Consider the following 20,159-nt stretch of genomic DNA (forward strand, 5'->3'; position numbering starts at 1 on the left):
CTAGTGGATGACTGCTCTTTAGGTTGAGGTTTTCCCAGACCTCGTGGATGACTGCTAGGTTGAGGTTTTCCCAGACCTCGTGGATGACTGCTAGGTTGAGGTTTTCCCAGACCTTGTGGATGACTGCTAGGCTGAGGTTTTCCAAGACTTAGTGGATGACTGCTCTTTAGGTTGAGGTGTTCCCAGACTTAGTGGATGACTGTTCTTTAGGTTGAGGTGTTCCCAGACTTAGTGGATGACTGCTCTTTAGGTTGAGGTGTTCCCAGACTTAGTGGATGACTGCTCTTTAGGTTGAGGTATTCCCAGATCTAGTGGATGACTGCTCTTTAGGTTGAGGTATTCCCAGATCTAGTGGATGACTGCTCTTTAGGTTGAGGTATTCCCAGATCTAGTGGATGACTGCTCTTTAGGTTGAAGTTTTCCCAGATCTAGTGGATGACTGCTCTTTAGGTTGAGGTATTCCCAGATCTAGTGGATGACTGCTCTTTAGGTTGAGGTGTTCCCAGACTTAGTGGATGACTGCTAGGTTGAGGTTTTCCCAGACTTAGTTGATGACTGTTCTTTAGGTTGAGGTGTTCCCAGACTTAGTGGATGACTGTTCTTTAGGTTGAGGTTTTCCCAGACTTAGTGGATGACTGCTCTTTAGGTTGAGGTGTTCCCAGCCTTAGTGGATGACTGCTATTTAGGTTGAGGTGTTCCCAGACTTAGTGGATGACTGTTCTTTAGGTTGAGGTTTTCCCAGACTTAGTGGATGACTGCTCTTTAGGTTGAGGTATTCCCAGATCTAGTGGATGACTGCTCTTTAGGTTGAGATTTTCAGCTTCCTGGATATACAGTATGCACAGAGAGAACAGTGACACGTTCACAACCGATCCCCAATTCTCTCCATGTTGTCCTTTTTGCTCAAAGTCTTTAATGTGTGTGGATAAAGTGGTAGACGCTCCACCACTACATCACTCATCCATACTTATCCAGACCCCCTCAGATCTACAAACATTGAAAGGTTTGGGCCAAGGGGAAAGGGTTGGAAGCAAATTGGGACTGGCTGTGAAGGCTGCAGCTCTAGTGAAGTGAAGTTGAAAGTCCCTGTGCTTGCCACCTGTATGTACGTTGAGCTAATGGTCGCTGGCTGAACCTTCAGAATCTTTAGAACTTGGAGGGCATGTGGCTGTCATTCTAGAACCAATCAAGCGTCTATCACATCCATTCTACCCCACAGCTGTGTCCAGCTAAATCCCATAGGGCTCTGGTCAAAAGTAGGTCCCTATTTAGACAACGGGGTGTGATTTGGGACGCAGTCTCTGTATTGTCACATCTGTCTAGCCACCAGCGATGTCACAGGAAATTAGAAATCCCAGTATTGTTTTTCTTTTATTAGACTGTGAATTGTGCCGTGATGCTGTATTAAAAAAACACAGGTTTTATTCTCTTCCCGAAAAAGCATTAAAAAAATAGAACATTCATAAAGTTAAATCAAATTGTATTGGTCACATACACGTGTTTAGCAGATGTTATTGGTCACATACACATGTTTAGCAGATGTTATTGGTCACATACACATGTTTAGCAGATGTTATTGGTCACATACACATTTATAAGATGTTATTGGTCACATACACATGTTAACATATGTTATTGGTCACATACACATGTTTAGCAGATGTTATTGGTCACATACACATGTTTAGCAGATGTTATTGGTCACATACACATGTTTAGCAGATGTTATTGGTCACATACACATGTTTAGCAGATGTTATTGGTCACATACACATGTTTAGCAGATGTTATTGGTCACATACACATGTTTAGCAGATGTTATTGGTCACATACACATGTTTAGCAGATGTTATTGGTCACATACACATGTTTAGCAGATGTTATTGGTCACATACACATGTTTAGCAGATGTTATTGGTCACATACACATGGTTAGCAGATGTTATTGGTCACATACACATGTTTAGCAGATGTTATTGGTCACATACACATGTTTAGCAGATGTTATTGGTCACATACACATTTATCAGATGTTATTGGTCACATACATGTGGTTAGCAGATGTTATTGCGGTTGCAGCCAAATGCTTTATTTGAAATTATGGAAGTTTGTGGTTATGCATGATGGAGTTTCCTCTTTCATCATGACGAAGAGGATTATGACTGCTACTGAATGTTATGTCTGTTCATTTGTAATGTTATGACTGCTACTGAATGTTATGTCTGTTCATTTGTAATGTTATGTCTGTTCATTTGTAATGTTATGTCTGTTCATTTGTAATGTTATGACTGTTCATTTGTAATGTTATGTCTGTTCATTTGTAATGTTATGACTGTTCATTTGTAATGTTATGCCTGTTCATTTGTAATGTATTTTGTTTCGAGGAATGCCAAATGCCCCTGACTTTTATGTTCTCCACCATTTACATAGGAAACAACACAGAGGTCCAGCCCAACTTGAAGAATGGAGAGTGAAATATAGTGTGTAATGTACACAAATATTATAAAATGATGCACATACAATTTCATGATAAGCGTAAAAAGTGCTATGATTTGGCATGGATAAATATTACCAGCGAAGTAAAAAAAAAAATAGGTTCCATATTCGCCCCGTCCACTTGGCCCAGTTCCATTCCACTTGGCCCAGTTCCATTCCACTTGGCCCAGTTCCATTCCACTTGGCCCAGTTCCATTCCACTTGGCCCAGTTCCATTCCATTTGGCCCAGTTCCATTACACTTGGCCCAGTTCCATTCCACTTGGCCCAGTTCCATTCCACTTGGCCCAGTTCCATTCCATTTGGCCCAGTTCCATTCCATTTGGCCCAGTTCCATTCCACTTGGCCCAGTTCCATTCCATTTGGCCCAGTTCCATTCCACTTGGCCCAGTTCCATTCCACTTGGCCCAGTTCCATTCCATTTGGCCCAGTTCCATTCCACTTGGCCCAGTTCCATTCCACTTGGCCCAGTTCCATTCCATTTGGCCCAGTTCCATTCTACTTGGCCCAGTTCCATTCCATTTGGCCCAGTTCCATTCCATTTGACCCAGTTCCATTCCACTTGGCCCAGTTCCATTCCACTTGGCCCAGTTCCATTCCACTTGGCCCAGTTCCATTCCACTTGGCCCAGTTCCATTCCATTTGGCCCAGTTCCATTCCACTTGGCCCAGTTCCATTTCACTTGGCCCAGTTCCATTCTACTTGGCCCAGTTCCATTTTACTTGGCCTAGTTCCAGTCGAACGTGATTGTGTTTCCGTTTTACGACGCTGGCGTCATTAACAAATAAACCAAATGAAAACATGGCTCACATTTGGGAACACACACACAAATGGCTTCACCAGGAGGAGGGAAAAGGATTGGTATTTTTTTGAAGGCCGATGTTCAGCCCAGCCAATCAAGCAGCTCTTAACACTCTGCTTGGGCACTTTTATCCAACAACGTATCAGTAGAGACGGCTGGATGCGCTTGATGCTCTGGCCTTGGAAAGTCAAACTCAATTTTGTGGAAGGTCGGCTAATAATCAAAGTCAGTTGCATTTCTATGTGTAACGTTACTTAACATAAGCGATTACAGCATACAAGCAGCCTACGTGTGTTGTGATGACAGTTACTATAATCCATAGGCTAACGTTACTTAACATAAGCGATTACAGCATACAAACAGCCTACGTGTGTTGTGAGGACAGTTACTATAATCCATAGGCCGACGTTACGATAGAGTTCTCTGATGATAGGATCAATCTCTGCATTACTTGGTCTTGTAATTGATGCTTATAAGGCTACTTTCTTTGTTGCTTTTATAGATTAAAGCGCGCAATAGTCAGGCGTAACGTTTTTAATGTCACCTTTATTTAACTAGGCAAGTCAGTGAAGAACAAATTCTTATTTACAATGACCCCCCACGCCCCAGGCTAAACACTACCTACCCCAGGCTAAACACTACCTACCCCAGGCCAAACACGGACGACGCTGGGCCAATTATGCGCCGCTCTATGGGACTCCCAATCACGGCCGGATGTGATACAGCCTGGAATCGAACCAGTGACTGTAGTGACACTTCTTGTACTAAGATGCAGAGTCTTGGACCGCTGTCCCACTCGGGAGACCCCCCTAAAAATAAAGATAGCATATTAATGTGAGGAATCTAAGTATTCTGTCAAATCTCATGTTGGTGTAGGAAGGTAGGTTTATGGAAGTATGGTAAGTATACTAAGTGGTCTCATCTCATTGAGAACAATAGCAATGTAAGTTTATGATGGAACTTGCATGTGTGTTTTGATGAAGTTGATCACATAGTCCTCAGTCACACAATTGTAAATAATGGGGTTTTCTCTGAATGTATTTTTGTTGTAACAAACGTTCTATCGCAGGTGCAGAATGCCATGTCCAGTGGGCTAACTGGCATAGCCTGCACAGATGAGCAGTGACAATGGAATGCAGGGACTCGGAGGAACCTTGAGCCAAAGTGGTTAAACAGCATTGACTTCCCACACCATAAGGCCAGTGACCAATGTGCAGAAAAGCGTCCGGAATGCCCACCCCTGCCTCCCACCCCTGGTTCCCACCCCTGCCTCCCACCCCTGCCTCCCACCCCTGGTTCCCACCCCTGCCTCCCACCCCTGGTTCCCACCCCTGCCTCCCACCCCTGCCTCCCACCCCTGGTTCCCACCCCTGCCTCCCACCCCTGGTTCCCACCCCTGCCTCCCAACCCTGCCTCCCACCCCTGGTTCCCACCCCTGCCTCCCACCCCTGGTTCCCACCCCTGCCTCCCACCCCTGGTTCCCACCCCTGCCTCCCATCCCTGCCTCCCACCCCTGGTTCCCACCCCTGCCTCCCATCCCTGCCTCCCACCCCTGCCTCCCACCCCTGCCTCCCATCCCTGGTTCCTACCCCTGGTTCCCACCCCTGCCTCCCACCCCTGGTTCCCACCCCTGCCTCCCACTCCTGCCTCCCATCCCTGCCTCCCACCCCTGCCTCCCACCCCTGGTTCCCACCCCTGGTTCCCACCCCTGGTTCCCACCCCTGCCTCCCACCCCTGGTTCCCACCCCTGGTTCCCACCCCTCCCACTGCCTCCCACCCCAGGTTCCCACCCCTGCCTCCCACCCCTGCCTCCCACCCCTGGTTCCCACCCCTGCCTCCCACCCCTGGTTCCCACCCCTGCCTCCCACCCCTGCCTCCCACCCCTGGTTCCCACCCCTGCCTCCCACCCCTGGTTCCCACCCCCTGCCTCCCACCCTGCCTCCCACCCCTGGTTCCCCCTGCCTCCCACCCCTGGTTCCCACCCCTGCCTCCCACCCCTGGTTCCCACCCCTGCCTCCCATCCCTGCCTCCCACCCCTGCCTCCCACCCCTGCCTCCCATCCCTGGTTCCTACCCCTGGTTCCCACCCCTGCCTCCCACCCCTGGTTCCCACCCCTGCCTCCCACTCCTGCCTCACATCCCTGCCTCCCACCCCTGCCTCCCACCCCTGGTTCCCACCCCTGGTTCCCACCCCTGGTTCCCACCCCTGCCTCCCACCCCTGGTTCCCACCCCTGGTTCCCACCCCTGCCTCCCACTCCTGCCTCACATCCCAGCCTCCCACCCCTGCCTCCCATCCCTGCCTCCCACCCCTGGTTCCCACCCCTGCCTCCCACTCCTGCCTCACATCCCTGCCCCCACCCCTGCCTCCCACCCCTGGTTCCCACCCCTGCCTCCCACTCCTGCCTCACATCCCTGCCTCCCACTCCTGCCTCCCACCCCTGCCTCCCACCCCTGGTTCCCACCCCTGCCTCCCACCCCTGGTTCCCACCCCTGCCTCCCATCCCTGCCTCCCACCCCTGGTTCCCACCCCTGCCTCCCATCCCTGCCTCCCACCCCTGCCTCCCACCCCTGCCTCCCATCCCTGGTTCCTACCCCTGGTTCCCACCCCTGCCTCCCACCCCTGGTTCCCACCCCTGCCTCCCACTCCTGCCTCACATCCCTGCCTCCCACCCCTGCCTCCCACCCCTGGTTCCCACCCCTGGTTCCCACCCCTGGTTCCCACCCCTGCCTCCCACCCCTGGTTCCCACCCCTGGTTCCCACCCCTGCCTCCCACTCCTGCCTCACATCCCAGCCTCCCACCCCTGCCTCCCATCCCTGCCTCCCACCCCTGGTCCCCACCCCTGCCTCCCACTCCTGCCTCACATCCCTGCCCCCCACCCCTGCCTCCCACCCCTGGTTCCCACCCCTGCCTCCCACTCCTGCCTCACATCCCTGCCTCCCACTCCTGCCTCCCACCCCTGCCTCCCACCCCTGCCTCCCACCCCTGGTTCCCACCCCTGCCTCCCACCCCTGGTTCCCACCCCTGCCTCCCACCCCTACCTCCCACCCCTGCCTCCCACCCCTGCCTCCCACCCCTGGTTCCCACTCCTGCATTCCACTCACAGGAGGAATTGAATAGGAGCCTGAGACACTTGAATCTGCCTGTGGGGAATCTGCTCTATGAGTGTGTTAATGCTGAACCGACAATAATATCACAGCCAGTAGTATCCGAGGTAAAATTGGACTGAAAGGAATATTTATTTGTGGCTGTACCCTTTTCAATGTATTTGAAGATAATGAGCTCCCAGTGGCTGGAAAACTGTGGATACTCTGTGAACCACAGAGGCACTGTGGTCAGTGTTGAAGAGCCCTGGTGGAGTACTGAAATCCAAGGAGTTGTTGAAGATCAAGTGTCCTGTCATGGGGTAGACGCTGTGAGTTTCTGGATGATGTCTTCAATAGGAAAGTGATGTGACGGTGATGGAGGACACACCTCGACTGCAACCACATGGGCCACGTGGCTACAACATGCAGGTACAAATTGGTCTGTTTCGCACAGGACTGAGAGAAAGTAAGGTGTTCATCTGGACTCCGTTCCAGCAAGTTGTCATCCCTGTTCCCTATGATACACAGTCCTGTGCAGAGGCTGTGCTGAGGTTGAAGGCATTCTACTCAACACACATGCTGCCATTTATTGTTGAGGAGCATCAGGCAGGCAGATTGTCACTGAGTGGCAAATATATATATGCAGCTCTGCAGAAGTATGTAGTCAGATGTCTCACCTGTTTGCAGTTACTATTAAAAACTTGTTTTTCAATTAAAAAGCCTGACTTAATGTATCAACAGTCTCAGTGTTGTGGGGGAAAAAAATGACAGCTTTGTTTTTTATTAAGATGAATGAGTATGTAAAACAAATAATTAAGTTGAGTTGTTATTAGAATGAATTGACATTTATTTAACATAACCTTTGACAACTTTAATTCATTATTGGGAAATCGACCCTGTGAATGGCATTTGACTGGTCAGTTCATTCAGTATTTTCGTGATTGATATCACCACGCAGGTTACACAGGGCAGCACAGATTCAAAGGTATTTTGTCTATTTTAGACGAGAGGTTGATTGGCACAGTCTGTGAGATGATTCTAAGCCGTTTAAGCCTGTGAATTACGCGTTTCTACATGAACCCTCACGTTAGCTATCCGTCTTGTAGATGTGGCGTCCCGTTAGCTATCCGTCTTGTAGATGTGGCATCCCATTAGCTATCCGTCTTGTAGATGTGGCGTCACGTTAGCTATCCGTCTTGTAGATGTGGCGTCACGTTAGCTATCCGTCTTGTAGATGTGGCGTCCCGTTAGCTATCCGTCTTGTAGATGTGGCGTCACGTTAGCTATCCGTCTTGTAGATGTGGCGTCCCGTTAGCTATCCGTCTTGTAGATGTGGCGTCACGCTAGCTATCCGTCTTGTAGATGTGGCGTCCCGTTAGCTATCCGTCTTGTAGATGTGGCGTCCCGCTAGCTATCCGTCTTGTAGATGTGGCGTCCCGTTAGCTATCCGTCTTGTAGATGTGGCGTCCCGTTAGCTATCTGTCTTGTAGATGTGGCGTCCCGTTAGCTATCCGTCTTGTAGATGTGGCGTCCCGTTAGCTATCCGTCTTGTAGATGTGGCATCCCATTAGCTATCCGTCTTGTAGATGTGGCGTCACGTTAGCTATCCGTCTTGTAGATGTGGCGTCCCGTTAGCTATCCGTCTTGTAGATGTGGCGTCACGCTAGCTATCCGTCTTGTAGATGTGGCGTCCCGTTAGCTATCCGTCTTGTAGATGTGGCGTCACGCTAGCTATCCGTCTTGTAGATGTGGCGTCCCGTTAGCTATCCGTCTTGTAGATGTGGCGTCCCGTTAGCTATCCGTCTTGTAGATGTGGCGTCCCGTTAGCTATCCGTCTTGTAGATGTGGCGTCCCGTTAGCTATCCGTCTTGTAGATGTGGCGTCCCGTTAGCTATCCGTCTTGTAGATGTGGCGTCCCGTTAGCTATCCGTCTTGTAGATGTGGCGTCCCTCTCTGACAGCCGTGCACCTCTTTTTTTTTGAAGGCTGGAATTGTTCATTTGACCTTCCTCTCGTGTAGCAGACCACGGATTGTCAAGCCCCAGTCAGCCATGACCTCATCACCTGGACAGAGGTACTCCAGGAACCCAGAATCCGATATATATATTTTTTCGCTACATCTACTTCCATATGCTGAGGAGATGAACATCACAAGGTACAATGGCCACCAGATACTTGATAGTGTTCTGGGCGTAGTAATGGCTAAACGACTCCCTCCTTGAATCCAGATTCTTGCACTTCTGTAAAGCAGTTTCTGAGCAGTCAATAATGCAAGATGTTCCTGGGTAGTGGTCCTTAAAACATTGTGGCATTGTAGCAAGGACGGTCTCCCTTAGCAACCGTGGAATGTACACCCTCTGATTCTCTTCCATCGTGTCAATCCAATAACTAATCACTCAACTGACAATCCTCTGGGAAACACCAAACCTTTCTGCTAGGTACTGCTGCAAAAAAATTGAGCTTCAGCTTCATCAGTGTTATCGGAAGTTAGTCTGTCAGTTTTAACTGAAAGCTGCCTTTGTAGATGGGTAGAAGATGTTTCCTTCAGGGTAGAAAAGGCAGCAAGAGACAAGCCTGTATGCAGTGGGACAGAGTGCTTCGTTCGTCAGCAGGGTTTTGTAGAGAGGTGCTGCTGGGCACTGTGTCCGCTGCCTCACAGGTAGTGGGGCTTTACATGATCACCTGAGCTGTAGTTGTGATCACTTAGAGATGGGTCTTCGCATTGTGTTTAGGCATCCTTCTCTGAAAGAATATCCATTCCTTCTATCTGTGTTGGCCAATCCCCAATTTCAATTAGGTGAAAACACAACAGACTCAGTGATCGCGGCGATTCGCACGACGCTAGTGGCCAGTCTCCCTGTGACATTCCAGAACAAGGTGAATATACTGAAGGAGCTGAAGGACATGGAAGTGGCAGTCCTATACACTACAGTGATCCCTATCACGGGGGAAGTCAGTCTGCTGTAGCCTTTATGGAACTAGAGGCCCCACACATTTGTTGTTAGAGAGAGAATGTGACAGTCGGCCTGCCCAGTCCACTGGAGAAATCCCATTTCCCACTGCTCAATCAACCTAACCCATAGCTAGCTCTCCTGTCTGAGAGACACTGATAAGGTCACAGATTTAAAACTCCCTGGTGTTTCTGCTGGCTTCTCAGTCAGTGTGGTGGACCGTCTTGTCGTGGTCTGCCGTTTCCTGATGTCGTGGAAGACGAATGAAGATGAATGTTTTAGTGTATACTGTCTATTATTGCTGCTGCTGCTTGAGCTGTATGATTGGTTGAGGTCTGTTGAGCTTGCAGTAGGGCTTCGGTGTCTGTCAATCTGTCTCTCACTGTCTGTCTGTCTGTCTGTCTGTCTGTCTGTCTGTCTGTCTGTCTGTCTGTCTGTCTGTCTGTCTGTCTGTCTGTCTGTCTGTCTGTCTGTCTGTCTGTCTGTCGGTCAGCCTGTCTGTCTGTCTGTCTGTCTGTCTGTCTGTCTGTTGGCCTGCCTGCCTGCCTGTCTGTTGACCTGCCTGCCTGCCTGCCTGTCTGTTGGCCTGCCTGCCTGTCTGTCGTGTCTGTCGGCCGGCCGGCCTGCCTGCCTGCCTGCCTGTCTGTCTGTCTGTCTGTCTGTCTGTCTGCCGGCCTGCCTGTCTGCCTGTCTGTCGGCCTGCCTGCCTGTCTGTCTGTTGGCCTGTCTGTCTGTCGGTCGGCCTGCCTGTTGACCTGCCTGTCTGTCTGTCGGCCTGCTTGTCTGTCGGCCTGTCTGTCTGTCGGCCTGTCTGTCTGTCTGTCGGCCTGTCTGTCTGTCGGCCTGCCTGTCTGTCTGTCGGGCCTGCCTGTCTGTCTGTCGGCCGGCCTGCCTGTCTGCCTGTCTGCCTGTCTGTCGGCCTGCTTGTCTACCTGCCTGCCTACCTGCCTGTCTGTCGGCCTGCCTGTCTGTCTGTCGGCCGGCCTGCCTGTCTGCCTGTCTGCTACCTGCCTGCCTACCTGCCTGTCTGGCCTGCTTGTCTGTCTGCCTGCCTGTCCTGCCTGTCTGCCTGCCTGTCTGTCTGTCGGCCTGTCTGCCTGTCGGCCTGCCTGTCTGTCTGTCGGCCTGCCTGCCTGTCTGTCTGTCGGCCTGTCTGTCGGCCTGTCTGTCTGTCTGTCTGTGCCTGCCTGTCTGTCGGCCTGCCTGTCTGTCGGCCTGCCTGTCTGTCTGCTTGCCTGTCTGTCTGTCGGCCTGTCTGTCTGCCTGTCTGTCGGCCTGTCTGTCGGCCTGTCTGTCTGTCTGTCGGCCTGCCTGTCTGTCGGCCTGCCTGTCTGTCGGCCTGCCTGTCTGTCTGTCGGCCTGCCTGTCTTGACATAACTTTTTACTTATTTTTAAAATGTTTTCCATTTTCTCTTAAGAAATGTTAAGTGAATTCAGGCTCTGCTTTTCAACAGACCTCGACTGCTTGGGTTCCATTCACTGTTACAGTACAATAGACCTGTGTGACTAGAGCCCTGTTCTACTTACAATAGACCCGTGAGACTGCAGCACTGTGCTGGAGAGATTTGAAGCCCCCTGTCTCCTCTGCACCCCAGAGATATAGAAACTCAGACAAACTGTTACAGCAGTGTCTTGGTCTATTATGCTAGGGAATTAGGAGAATATGAGGTGTCGAGAGAAAGACAGAGACTAAGAAGTTTTAAGTTCACACAGTACAGTAGCACTGATTTGATTACATGAAGTTAAAAATAACATTTGTTAGCAGTTGCTTGTGTTTTGAGAGAAGAGTTGCAGAAGGGGCAACTCCAGATTGTCCTTGTCACCATCACTATGATAGATCACTCTTCAGGTTTTAGTCAGTGGCTGTGTTTTTGTCTCTTTGAGCTGTAAAATCATGCCTTCAATTGTGTTAGTTCAGTTGTCTATGTGAACTGTTGCACTATTCATAGGTCACAGGTAGATTTACTGTTTGGATTATAGTTTAAAGCTGGAATCCTTAGTGGTCAAACTGCCACGTCCAAACTGCCATGTCCAAAAGTGCCACGTCCAAACTGCCACGTCCAAACTGCCACGTCCAACCTGCCACGTCCAAACTGCCACGTCCAAACTGCCACGTTCAAACTGCCACGTCCAACTGCCACGTCCAAACTGCCACATCCAAACTGCCACGTCCAAACTGCCACGTTCAAACTGCCACGTTCAAACTGCCACGTTAAAACTGCCACGTCCAAACTGCCACGTTCAAACTGCCACATTCAAACTGCCACGTCCAAACTGCCACGTTCAAACTGCCACGTCCAAACTGCCACGTCCAAACTGCCACGTCAAACTGCCACGTTCAAACTGCCACGTCCAAACTGCCACGTCCAAACTGCCACGTTCAAACTGCCACGTCCAACCTGCCACGTCCAAACTGCCACGTCCAAACTGCCACGTCCAAACTGCCACGTTCAAACTGCCACGTCCAACCTGCCACGTCCAAACTGCCACGTTCAAACTGCCACGTCCCGTTTGAGATATTACAACAACAAAGACGCTACTGTTTTTTTCCCCCTCTGACATCATTGCATGCGAAATAGAACAGAAAAATATGTTCTGCAACTTTATTTTACGTTGATGCGCGACGCTTCCCCAGCTCTCTGAGGCGGACAGTGGCGGTTTTTGCCCTACTGAGGATTCCATCTTTACGGGAGCATACGCCTGCTGTAGGACAGGTTGTCTACAGTCAGTTAATCAGTCAGTCAATCAGTCAGTCTACAGCCAGTCAGTCAATTAGTCAGTATAGAGCCAGTTAATCAGTCAGTTAATCAGTCAGTCTACAGCCAGTCAGTCAATTAGTCAGTATAGAGCCAGTTAATCAGTCAGTCAATCAGTTAGTCTACAGCCAGATTGTCAGTCAGTCAGTGTACAGTAAGCATTTCAGTCTAAAGTCAGGCAGTCAGTAAAACAGTCAGTCTACAGCCATTTAGTCAGTCTACAGCCAGCCAGTTAGTCAGTCTGCCTGACTAGACGGATTGCCTGACTGTAGACTGTCTGTAGATTGACTGACTGACTGTAGCCTGATTGCCTGACTGTAATCAATCTACAGTCAGGCAATCAGTCTACAGACAGTCTACAGTCAGTCAGAGAGACCCAAACTCCTCCCCCTGCTGCCTGGCTCTGTACTGATGTGTAGTGTGTTTCTGTTTCAGCATGGGGCTGTGTCAGAATCCTTACACACACGCACGCATGCACGCACACACACACACACACACACACACACACACACACACACACACACACACACACACACACACACACACACACACACACACACACACACACACACACACACACACACACACACACACACACACACACACACACACACGCGCCTGTGTGTGTATAACCTGTAATTATTAGCTGTCTGAAGCAGCTGTGGGAGCTGACCAGGGTTAGAGCACAGCATGGGTACTAGGGGAGGTTTCTATTCCAGAGAAATCAGAACCAACCAACCAGCAGCCTAATTACTCTCTCTGAGTTACGATGAACAATGGCTCTAGGGCTGTATGTGTGTGTGTGTGTGTGTGTGTGTGTGTGTGTGTGTGTGTGTGTGTGTGTGTGTGTGTGTGTGTGTGTGTGTGTGTGTGTGTGTGTGTGTGTGTGTGTGTGTGTGTGTGTGTGTGTGTGTGTGTGTGTGTATATATATAAAAAGCCTTGGGTCTCACCATACACCATGCATTATGGTCCTAGTCCCAGCAGTATACAGTAAGTGGTACTTGTACATGGTGTTTAGTACCGAGGCCCACCACTCAGTCCTCTCTGCTGACCAGCCTTACCCTGTCTACCGCCCACTGAGGCCTGATGGAGAGCCTGTGGACCTCAGAGTGGAGGACAGGAATGTACACACACACACACACACACACACACACACACACACACACACACACACACACACACACACACACACACACACACACACACACACACACACACACACACACACACACACACACACACACACACACACACACACACACACACACACACACACACACACATTCAATTACATTCCATGAGCAACAGAGGGCTAACTGAGATGTCCTATATGGCTAGCTGCTGGGCATGTTGCTTGCTTCAACGGAAAATAAGAGGCACAGCAAAAAGACAGAGAGCTTGTTGCGGCCAGGTTGCTCAAGATCCACTGCAAAATTAGATGTCCGTCCAGGTAAGCAGGATGTCAGGAGACAGGGGCAACAGTGAGCGCTATTACCATCAAGTAGGCTGAGGTTTTGCTAGGATGCTGTGGAAGTGGAGGGTGGATCGGGGTAAACTGTGAGCTCTGGCTTCGAGTGTTGTGTGATCAATTTCAGTACTAAGCACTCATTTTATAACATTTTTGTACCCTGTCCCAAACCTTAACTCTTAACTTAACCATTTGGAATTGATGCCTAAACTTAAAGTTGCAATAATGCAGAAATTGCTCCGCCATTTCCTGGTTGCTAACATTCTGTTTGCCTAATTGCAGTTTATGCAGTGGTAGAAAAAGTACCCAATTTTCATACTTGAGTAAAGATACCTTTAATAGAAAACAACTCAAGTAAAAGTGAAAGTCACCCAGTGAAATACTACTTGAGTAAAAGTCTACAAGTATTTGGTTTTAAATGTACTTAAAGTATCAAAAGTAAAAGTATAAATCATTTACAATTTCTTATATTAAGCAAACCAGACAACACGATTTTCTTGATGTTTTAATTTACGGCTTGCCAGGGGCACAGTTCAAAACTCAGACAAAATTCACAAAAAAAACATGTGTGTTTAGTGAGTCTGTCAGATCAGAGGCAGTAGGGATGACCAGGGATGTTCTCTGTTTAGTGAGTCCTCCAGATCAGACGCAGTAGGGATGACCAGGGATGTTCTCTGTTTAGTGAGTCTGCCAGATCAGACGCAGTAGGGATGGACCAGGGATGTTCTCTGTTTAGTGAGTCCCCCAGATCAGAGGCAGTAGGGATGACCAGGGATGTTCTCTGTTTAGTGAGTCAGCCAGATCAGACGCAGTAGGGATGACTAGGGATGTTCTCTGTTTAGTGAGTCTGCCAGATCAGACGCAGTAGGGATGACCAGGGATGTTCTCTGTTTAGTGAGTCTGCCAGATCAGACGCAGTAGGGATGACCAGGGATGTTCTCTGTTTAGTGAGTCTGCCAGATCAGACGCAGTAGGGACGGACCAGAGATGTTCTCTGTTTAGTGAGTCCACCAGATCAGACGCAGTAGGGATGACCAGGGATGTTCTCTGTTTAGTGAGTCCACCAGATCAGACTCAGTAGGGATGACCAGGGATGTTCTCTGTTTAGTGAGTCCACCAGATCAGACGCAGTAGGGATGACCAGGGATGTTCTCTTGATGAGTGTGTGAATTATACCATTTTCCTGTCCTGCTACAAATTCTAAACGTAAGGAGTACTTCTGGGTTTCAGGGGAAATGTAAGGGATAAAAGGTACATTCTTTTATTTAGGAATGTAGTGAAGTAAAAGTAGTCAAAAATATAAATAGTAAAGGACAGATACCCCCAAAAACGACTTAAGTAAAAATACTTTTAAGTAGTACTTAACACTACTGAGTTTGTGACAAAAGCAAGCAATGTAGAGCAATGTAGAGAATCATTGTACCATCTAAACCGCTGTGAAATATATTTTAAATTGACAAAAATATTGTATTTTCAGTTGTTTGAAGATGATGTACAAAATCGAATGTAAAATACTCAAAACAAAACTTAAGAACGGGAAGCATAGAAATAGAGCACATAGAACACATCTACCGCTTCTTAGACTTGCTTTCAATGACAATGAAATATCTTTAACGCACATTTACAGTGCCTGCGAAAGTATTCGGCCCCCTTGAACTTTGCGACCTTTTGCCACATTTCAGGCTTCAAACATAAAGATATAAAACTGTGTTTTTTTTGTGAAGAATCAACAACAAGTGGGACACAATCATGAAGTGGAACGACATTTATTGGATATTTCAAACTTTTTTAACAAATCAAAAACTGAAAAATTGGGTGTGCAAAATTATTCAGCCCCCTTAAGTTAATACTTTGTAGCGACACCTTTTGCTGCGATTACAGCTGTAAGTCGCTTGGGGTATGTCTCTATCAGTTTTGCACATCGAGAGACTGAAATTTTTCCCCATTCCTCCTTGCAAAACAGCTTGAGCTCAGTGAGGTTGGATGGAGAGCATTTGTGAACAGCAGTTTTCAGTTCTTTCCACAGATTCTCGATTGGATTCAGGTCTGGACTTTGACTTGGCCATTCTAACACCTGGATATGTTTAATTTTGAACCATTCCATTGTAGATTTTGCTTTATGTTTTGGATCATTGTCTTGTTGGAGTCCCAGTCTCAGGTCTTTTGCAGACTCCATCAGGTTTCCTTCCAGAATGGTCCTGTATTTGGCTCCATCCATCTTCCCATCAATTTTAACCATCTTCCCTGTCCCTGCTGAAGAAAAGCAGGCCCAAACCATGATGCTGCCACCACCATGTCATGTTTGACAGTGGGGATGGTGTGTTCAGGGTGATGAGCTGTGTTGCTTTTACACCAAACATAACGTTTTGCATTGTTGCCAAAAAGTTCAATTTTGGTTTCATCTAACCAGAGCACCTTCTTCCACATGTTTGGTGTGTGTCCCAGGTGGCTTGTGGCAAACTTTAAATGACACTTTTTATGGATATCTTTAAGAAATGGCTTTCTTCTTGCCACTCTTCCATAAAGGCCAGATTTGTGCAATATACGACTGATTGTTGTCCTATGGACAGAGTCTCCCACCTCAGCTGTAGATCTCTGCAGTTCATCCAGAGTGATCATGGGCCTCTTGGCTGCATCTCTGATCATTCTTCTCCTTGTATGAGCTGAAAGTTTATAGAGGGACCGCCAGGTCTTGGTAGATTTGCAGTGGTCTGATACTCCTTCCATTTCAATATTATCGATTGCACAGTGCTCCTTGGGATGTTTAAAGCTTGGGAAATCTTTTTGTATCCAAATCCGGCTTTAAACTTCTTCACAACAGTATCTCGGACCTGCCTGGTGTGTTCCTTGTTCTTCATGATGCTCTCTGCGCTTTTAACGGACCTCTGAGACTATCAAAGTGCAGGTGCATTTATACGGAGATTTGATTACACACAGGTGGATTGTATTTATCATCAGTAGTCATTTAGGTCAACATTGGATCATTCAGAGATCCTCACTGAACTTCTGGAGAGAGTTTGCTGCACTGAAAGTAAAGGGGCTGAATAATTTTGCACGACCAATTTTTCAGTTTTTGATTTGTTAAAAAAGTTTGAAATATCCAATAAATGTCGTTCCACTTCATGATTGTGTCCCACTTGTTGTTGATTCTTCACAAAAAAATACAGTTTTATATCTTTTTGTTTGAAGCCTGAAATGTGGCAAAAGGTCGCAAAGTTCAAGGGGGCCGAATACTTTCACAAGGCACTGTATATGTGAATTTGGCAAGGTCACGCCCAAAAGTTACTTATTGCAGCTTTAACCATGGAGTTGTATTTGTTTTTACCCAATTCTAAACCTGAACTCTTAACTTAATTTAACCATTCAAAACGAATGCTTAAAATGTAATATTTGTTGATTGTACAATGGGTTGTGGACTGTAGTTGTAGCTTAAACAACTCCTCCACATGTTTGATTGTTCTGCTCAGAGTCACTCCTTGTTCATTATCAGCACACCTGGTTGCAAATATTATTTGAAATCTTTAAAATACTGTGTGCTTGAGACTTTTAAAAAATGATTTCAAACAGTATTTGAAGCTAGGTCTGACTATCAGATTGTTAAATGCAATACAATGCTAGTTTAGCTGCTGTCTCACTATTGACAGGCATGAATAGATATCGTTCCTGGAGGTTATACTGTAGGGTAATCTGATGGCTTCATATTCAACCACTCATACCAAGTCATTTCACTGTCATAAAAAATATAATTGCAATTTTATTAGTCGGACAAATGAGCCACAACATAGCTGCGTATATACCCGAAATAGCACCCTATTCCCTATTTGGTGCACTCCTTTTGATCAGGTCCCATAGGTCAAAAGTGGTGCACTATATAGTGAATATGATGCCATTTGGGACGGACGCAGAGACGTGATGAAAATACATTATAGCCTCATAGTCTATAAGAGTTCTGCCAACGCAAGCGTTTGAGGAGCTGTTCAGAGGAGAGACGTGCTGAAAGCGCACTGCCGCTGGTCAATAGAAACTCGTTCTTTGGGGATGTTGTCAGCGGATGTAGGCTAATCAATTTACCATCGATTAAGAATATTTATTTAGTATAAAAAAAATGCACAGCACGTTCAATACATTGCGTCAGTTTCTATGTATATGTTTAGCAATAGTCAGATTTTAATAGACGTGGAAAATAGGACGCCACCGCAATATATTTAGAGGGAAACAGGTTATGATATATATTTGTAATCTTCCGTTTTTAAAATGCTAATTATTTCACACAAACCTATTTAGTCAAAGAAAGCACCTGGGAAGTCTAATTGGCAGTATTTTAACTCAAAGTAGGCTATAAAAAGTGACGTTTATACAGTAAAATGACTAATTTAACTTTTAACATATACGCTAATTGGATGAGGAAATATCCATTAATTTACGTCCGGTGGTTAGCTGTTGCTATTAATAGCCCAGGAAAATAATTTGGAGCGAGATAATGATCCATGTCCGTTAATCAATAGAGTGGATCCGCACTGAGTGACAGTCAGTCAGTCAACTACAGTCAGTCTGTCAGTCAGTCGCAGGCAGCCGGCATGTGAAAGAACGCAGAGCGGGGGTGGGGCTCTTTCTCGGAGCATCTACATTCCAAATGCTCCACTGCCAGTAGAGATCATTCTTAGCCTGAAGACAAAGAGAGAAGCCCACGCTGGTGACTTGGTTGGGACTCCGGATCCACCGCCCTAAATCAATTACAATTTCATTTGGTTAGGCTGCTCCATGTTTCCACTATACTCAAACTGGACAGTGTTCCTTCTCTACCCAATGGAGAGCACTTACCGGATTTGACTTCACTCTTCATCTATCTTCCTCTACTCATCCACTGACGGTTGATCTGTTCTCAGTGGAACGCTCGCTGTGCACCTGCGCTTGGGAGAAGGGGGTGGAGATACACACGAAAGGTACTCGTACGCGGCCAGGCTGAGTGAACAGGGGAGTTGGCCCGGTTCTTCCGCGCGCATGGAGGGAGACGTTATGGACAAGCTAGATAGCATGGCTGCGGTGTGTGACTTCGATCCCATTGCGGGAAGCGTCCCGGCCACCAAAGTGGAGATCACAGTGTCATGCAGGTAAGCTTGCAGAAACCGCTGTCTCTGTATCTCTCACAGATAGGTCCGTTGCGCTTCGGGGAACAGCGGGCAATACGATTCGCCTAGTTGCAAAGTTAATAGACCTTAGCCTAATGATGGAATTGATATTTGTATGGGTGGTATTATTGGCTTCTATAGATGTCATATTACATGTGCAGGGAGAGGGTTAGACGGTAACTAGAAGGAAACCCCATTTTCTGACCATGGTGTAATGTGGACATTTCATGTCTAACTTTTAATCAAGTTATTTTTTTTTACTCTGTGAGATTTTCCTGAGATTTTTGTTTTTAAGGGTGGGGATGGTTGCGAGACTGTTAGACACAAACCGTTCCCCCATGCGTTTGCTGCGCCACTTTTCCAGCCAGTGAATAAAACAGCCGCGTGCCACAGTTGATATCGACTGTCGGAGAGTTTGTGGGGTGAAAAGTTCGCCCGAGGCGCGTGGCTGTTGTGTTGCCTGCTGCGAAATCTCTATAGAATAAGCATCGCAGCATCGCAGCATCGCAGCACAGTTGAAAAAATATATGGCAAATAGAAATCCAATATGGATGGTGTTAAGAGACAGATGAGAAGTGTTCAATGGAGCTGATGGCTGGGAATAATACAAACAAGATAACTAATGTAAAATATACTGACTGTATCTGTAAAATGTATATAGGTTCAGAACTTTTGTGAAACGGGACAGTTCAAAATGTATGGCAAATAGAAATCAAACTGGATGGACATCAGAAATGTCTGAGGTCCGTAAAATGTATGTTATTATGTATAAGCTGGAAGTAGAAGCCTAAGTGTTGTTGTTTATTAGTTTACTCCAATTAGGAGAGGGGTGGTAGGGTTAGGGGAATATAATAAATGAAAAAATATATTTTTAAAATACGTGTATGTATGTATGTATGTATGTATGTATGTATGTATGTATGTATGTATGTATGTATGTATGTATGTATGTATGTATGTATGTGTGTGTGTGTGTGTGTGTGTATATGTGTGTGTGTGTGTGTGTGTGTGTGTGTGTGTGTGTGTGTGTGTGTGTGTGTGTGTGTGTGTGTGTGTGTGTGTGTGTGTGTGTGTGTGTGTGTGTGTGTGTGTGTGTACCTGGCTACCTGGGGAGGTAAGTATTCTAGTGGTTTTAGTGTTGGGCCAGTCATCAAAAGGTTGGTGGATTGAATACCGAGCTGCCAATGTCAAAATGTGTCGTTCTGCGCCTGAACAAGGCAGTTAACCCACTGTTTCTAGGCAAATAAAGGTTACATAAAATGAAATATATATGTATGTGTGTATATTTATATATATATGTATGTATATGTATGAAATGAATCAGACAATTACATTGATGGAAGCTACAATATACCTGCAATATTAAATCTGACAATTACATTGATGGAAGTTTTCCCACAATGTATCTGCCTAATCATTTTGCCACGACAACTGCGTCCAACTGCCCGCACTACAGTGGCGTGGATTGGGGTT

At 47.1% G+C, this 20,159-nt stretch overlaps 1 protein-coding gene across 3 annotated transcripts in view; it reads left to right on the forward strand.

Annotated features, from left to right (window-relative positions):
* The first annotated feature begins 6,434 nt into the window (after positions 1-6,434).
* The window catches only part of LOC118360454 (copine-8-like), a 228,852-nt gene continuing 215,127 nt past the window's right edge, over positions 6,435-20,159 (forward strand). For 2 of the 3 annotated variants that reach the window (XM_052484726.1, XM_052484727.1), the window contains exon 1: positions 18,028-18,668. In XM_052484726.1, coding sequence (XP_052340686.1) covers positions 18,559-18,668 — 110 coding nt within the window. In that variant the 5' untranslated portion in view covers positions 18,028-18,558. Of the gene's footprint in view, positions 6,812-18,027; positions 18,669-20,159 lie in introns of those variants that run through there. The other variant, XM_052484728.1, reaches the window with a different exon arrangement.

This window comes from Oncorhynchus keta, chromosome 28 (assembly GCF_023373465.1).
Source record: "Oncorhynchus keta strain PuntledgeMale-10-30-2019 chromosome 28, Oket_V2, whole genome shotgun sequence".
NCBI lineage: Eukaryota > Metazoa > Chordata > Actinopteri > Salmoniformes > Salmonidae > Oncorhynchus > Oncorhynchus keta.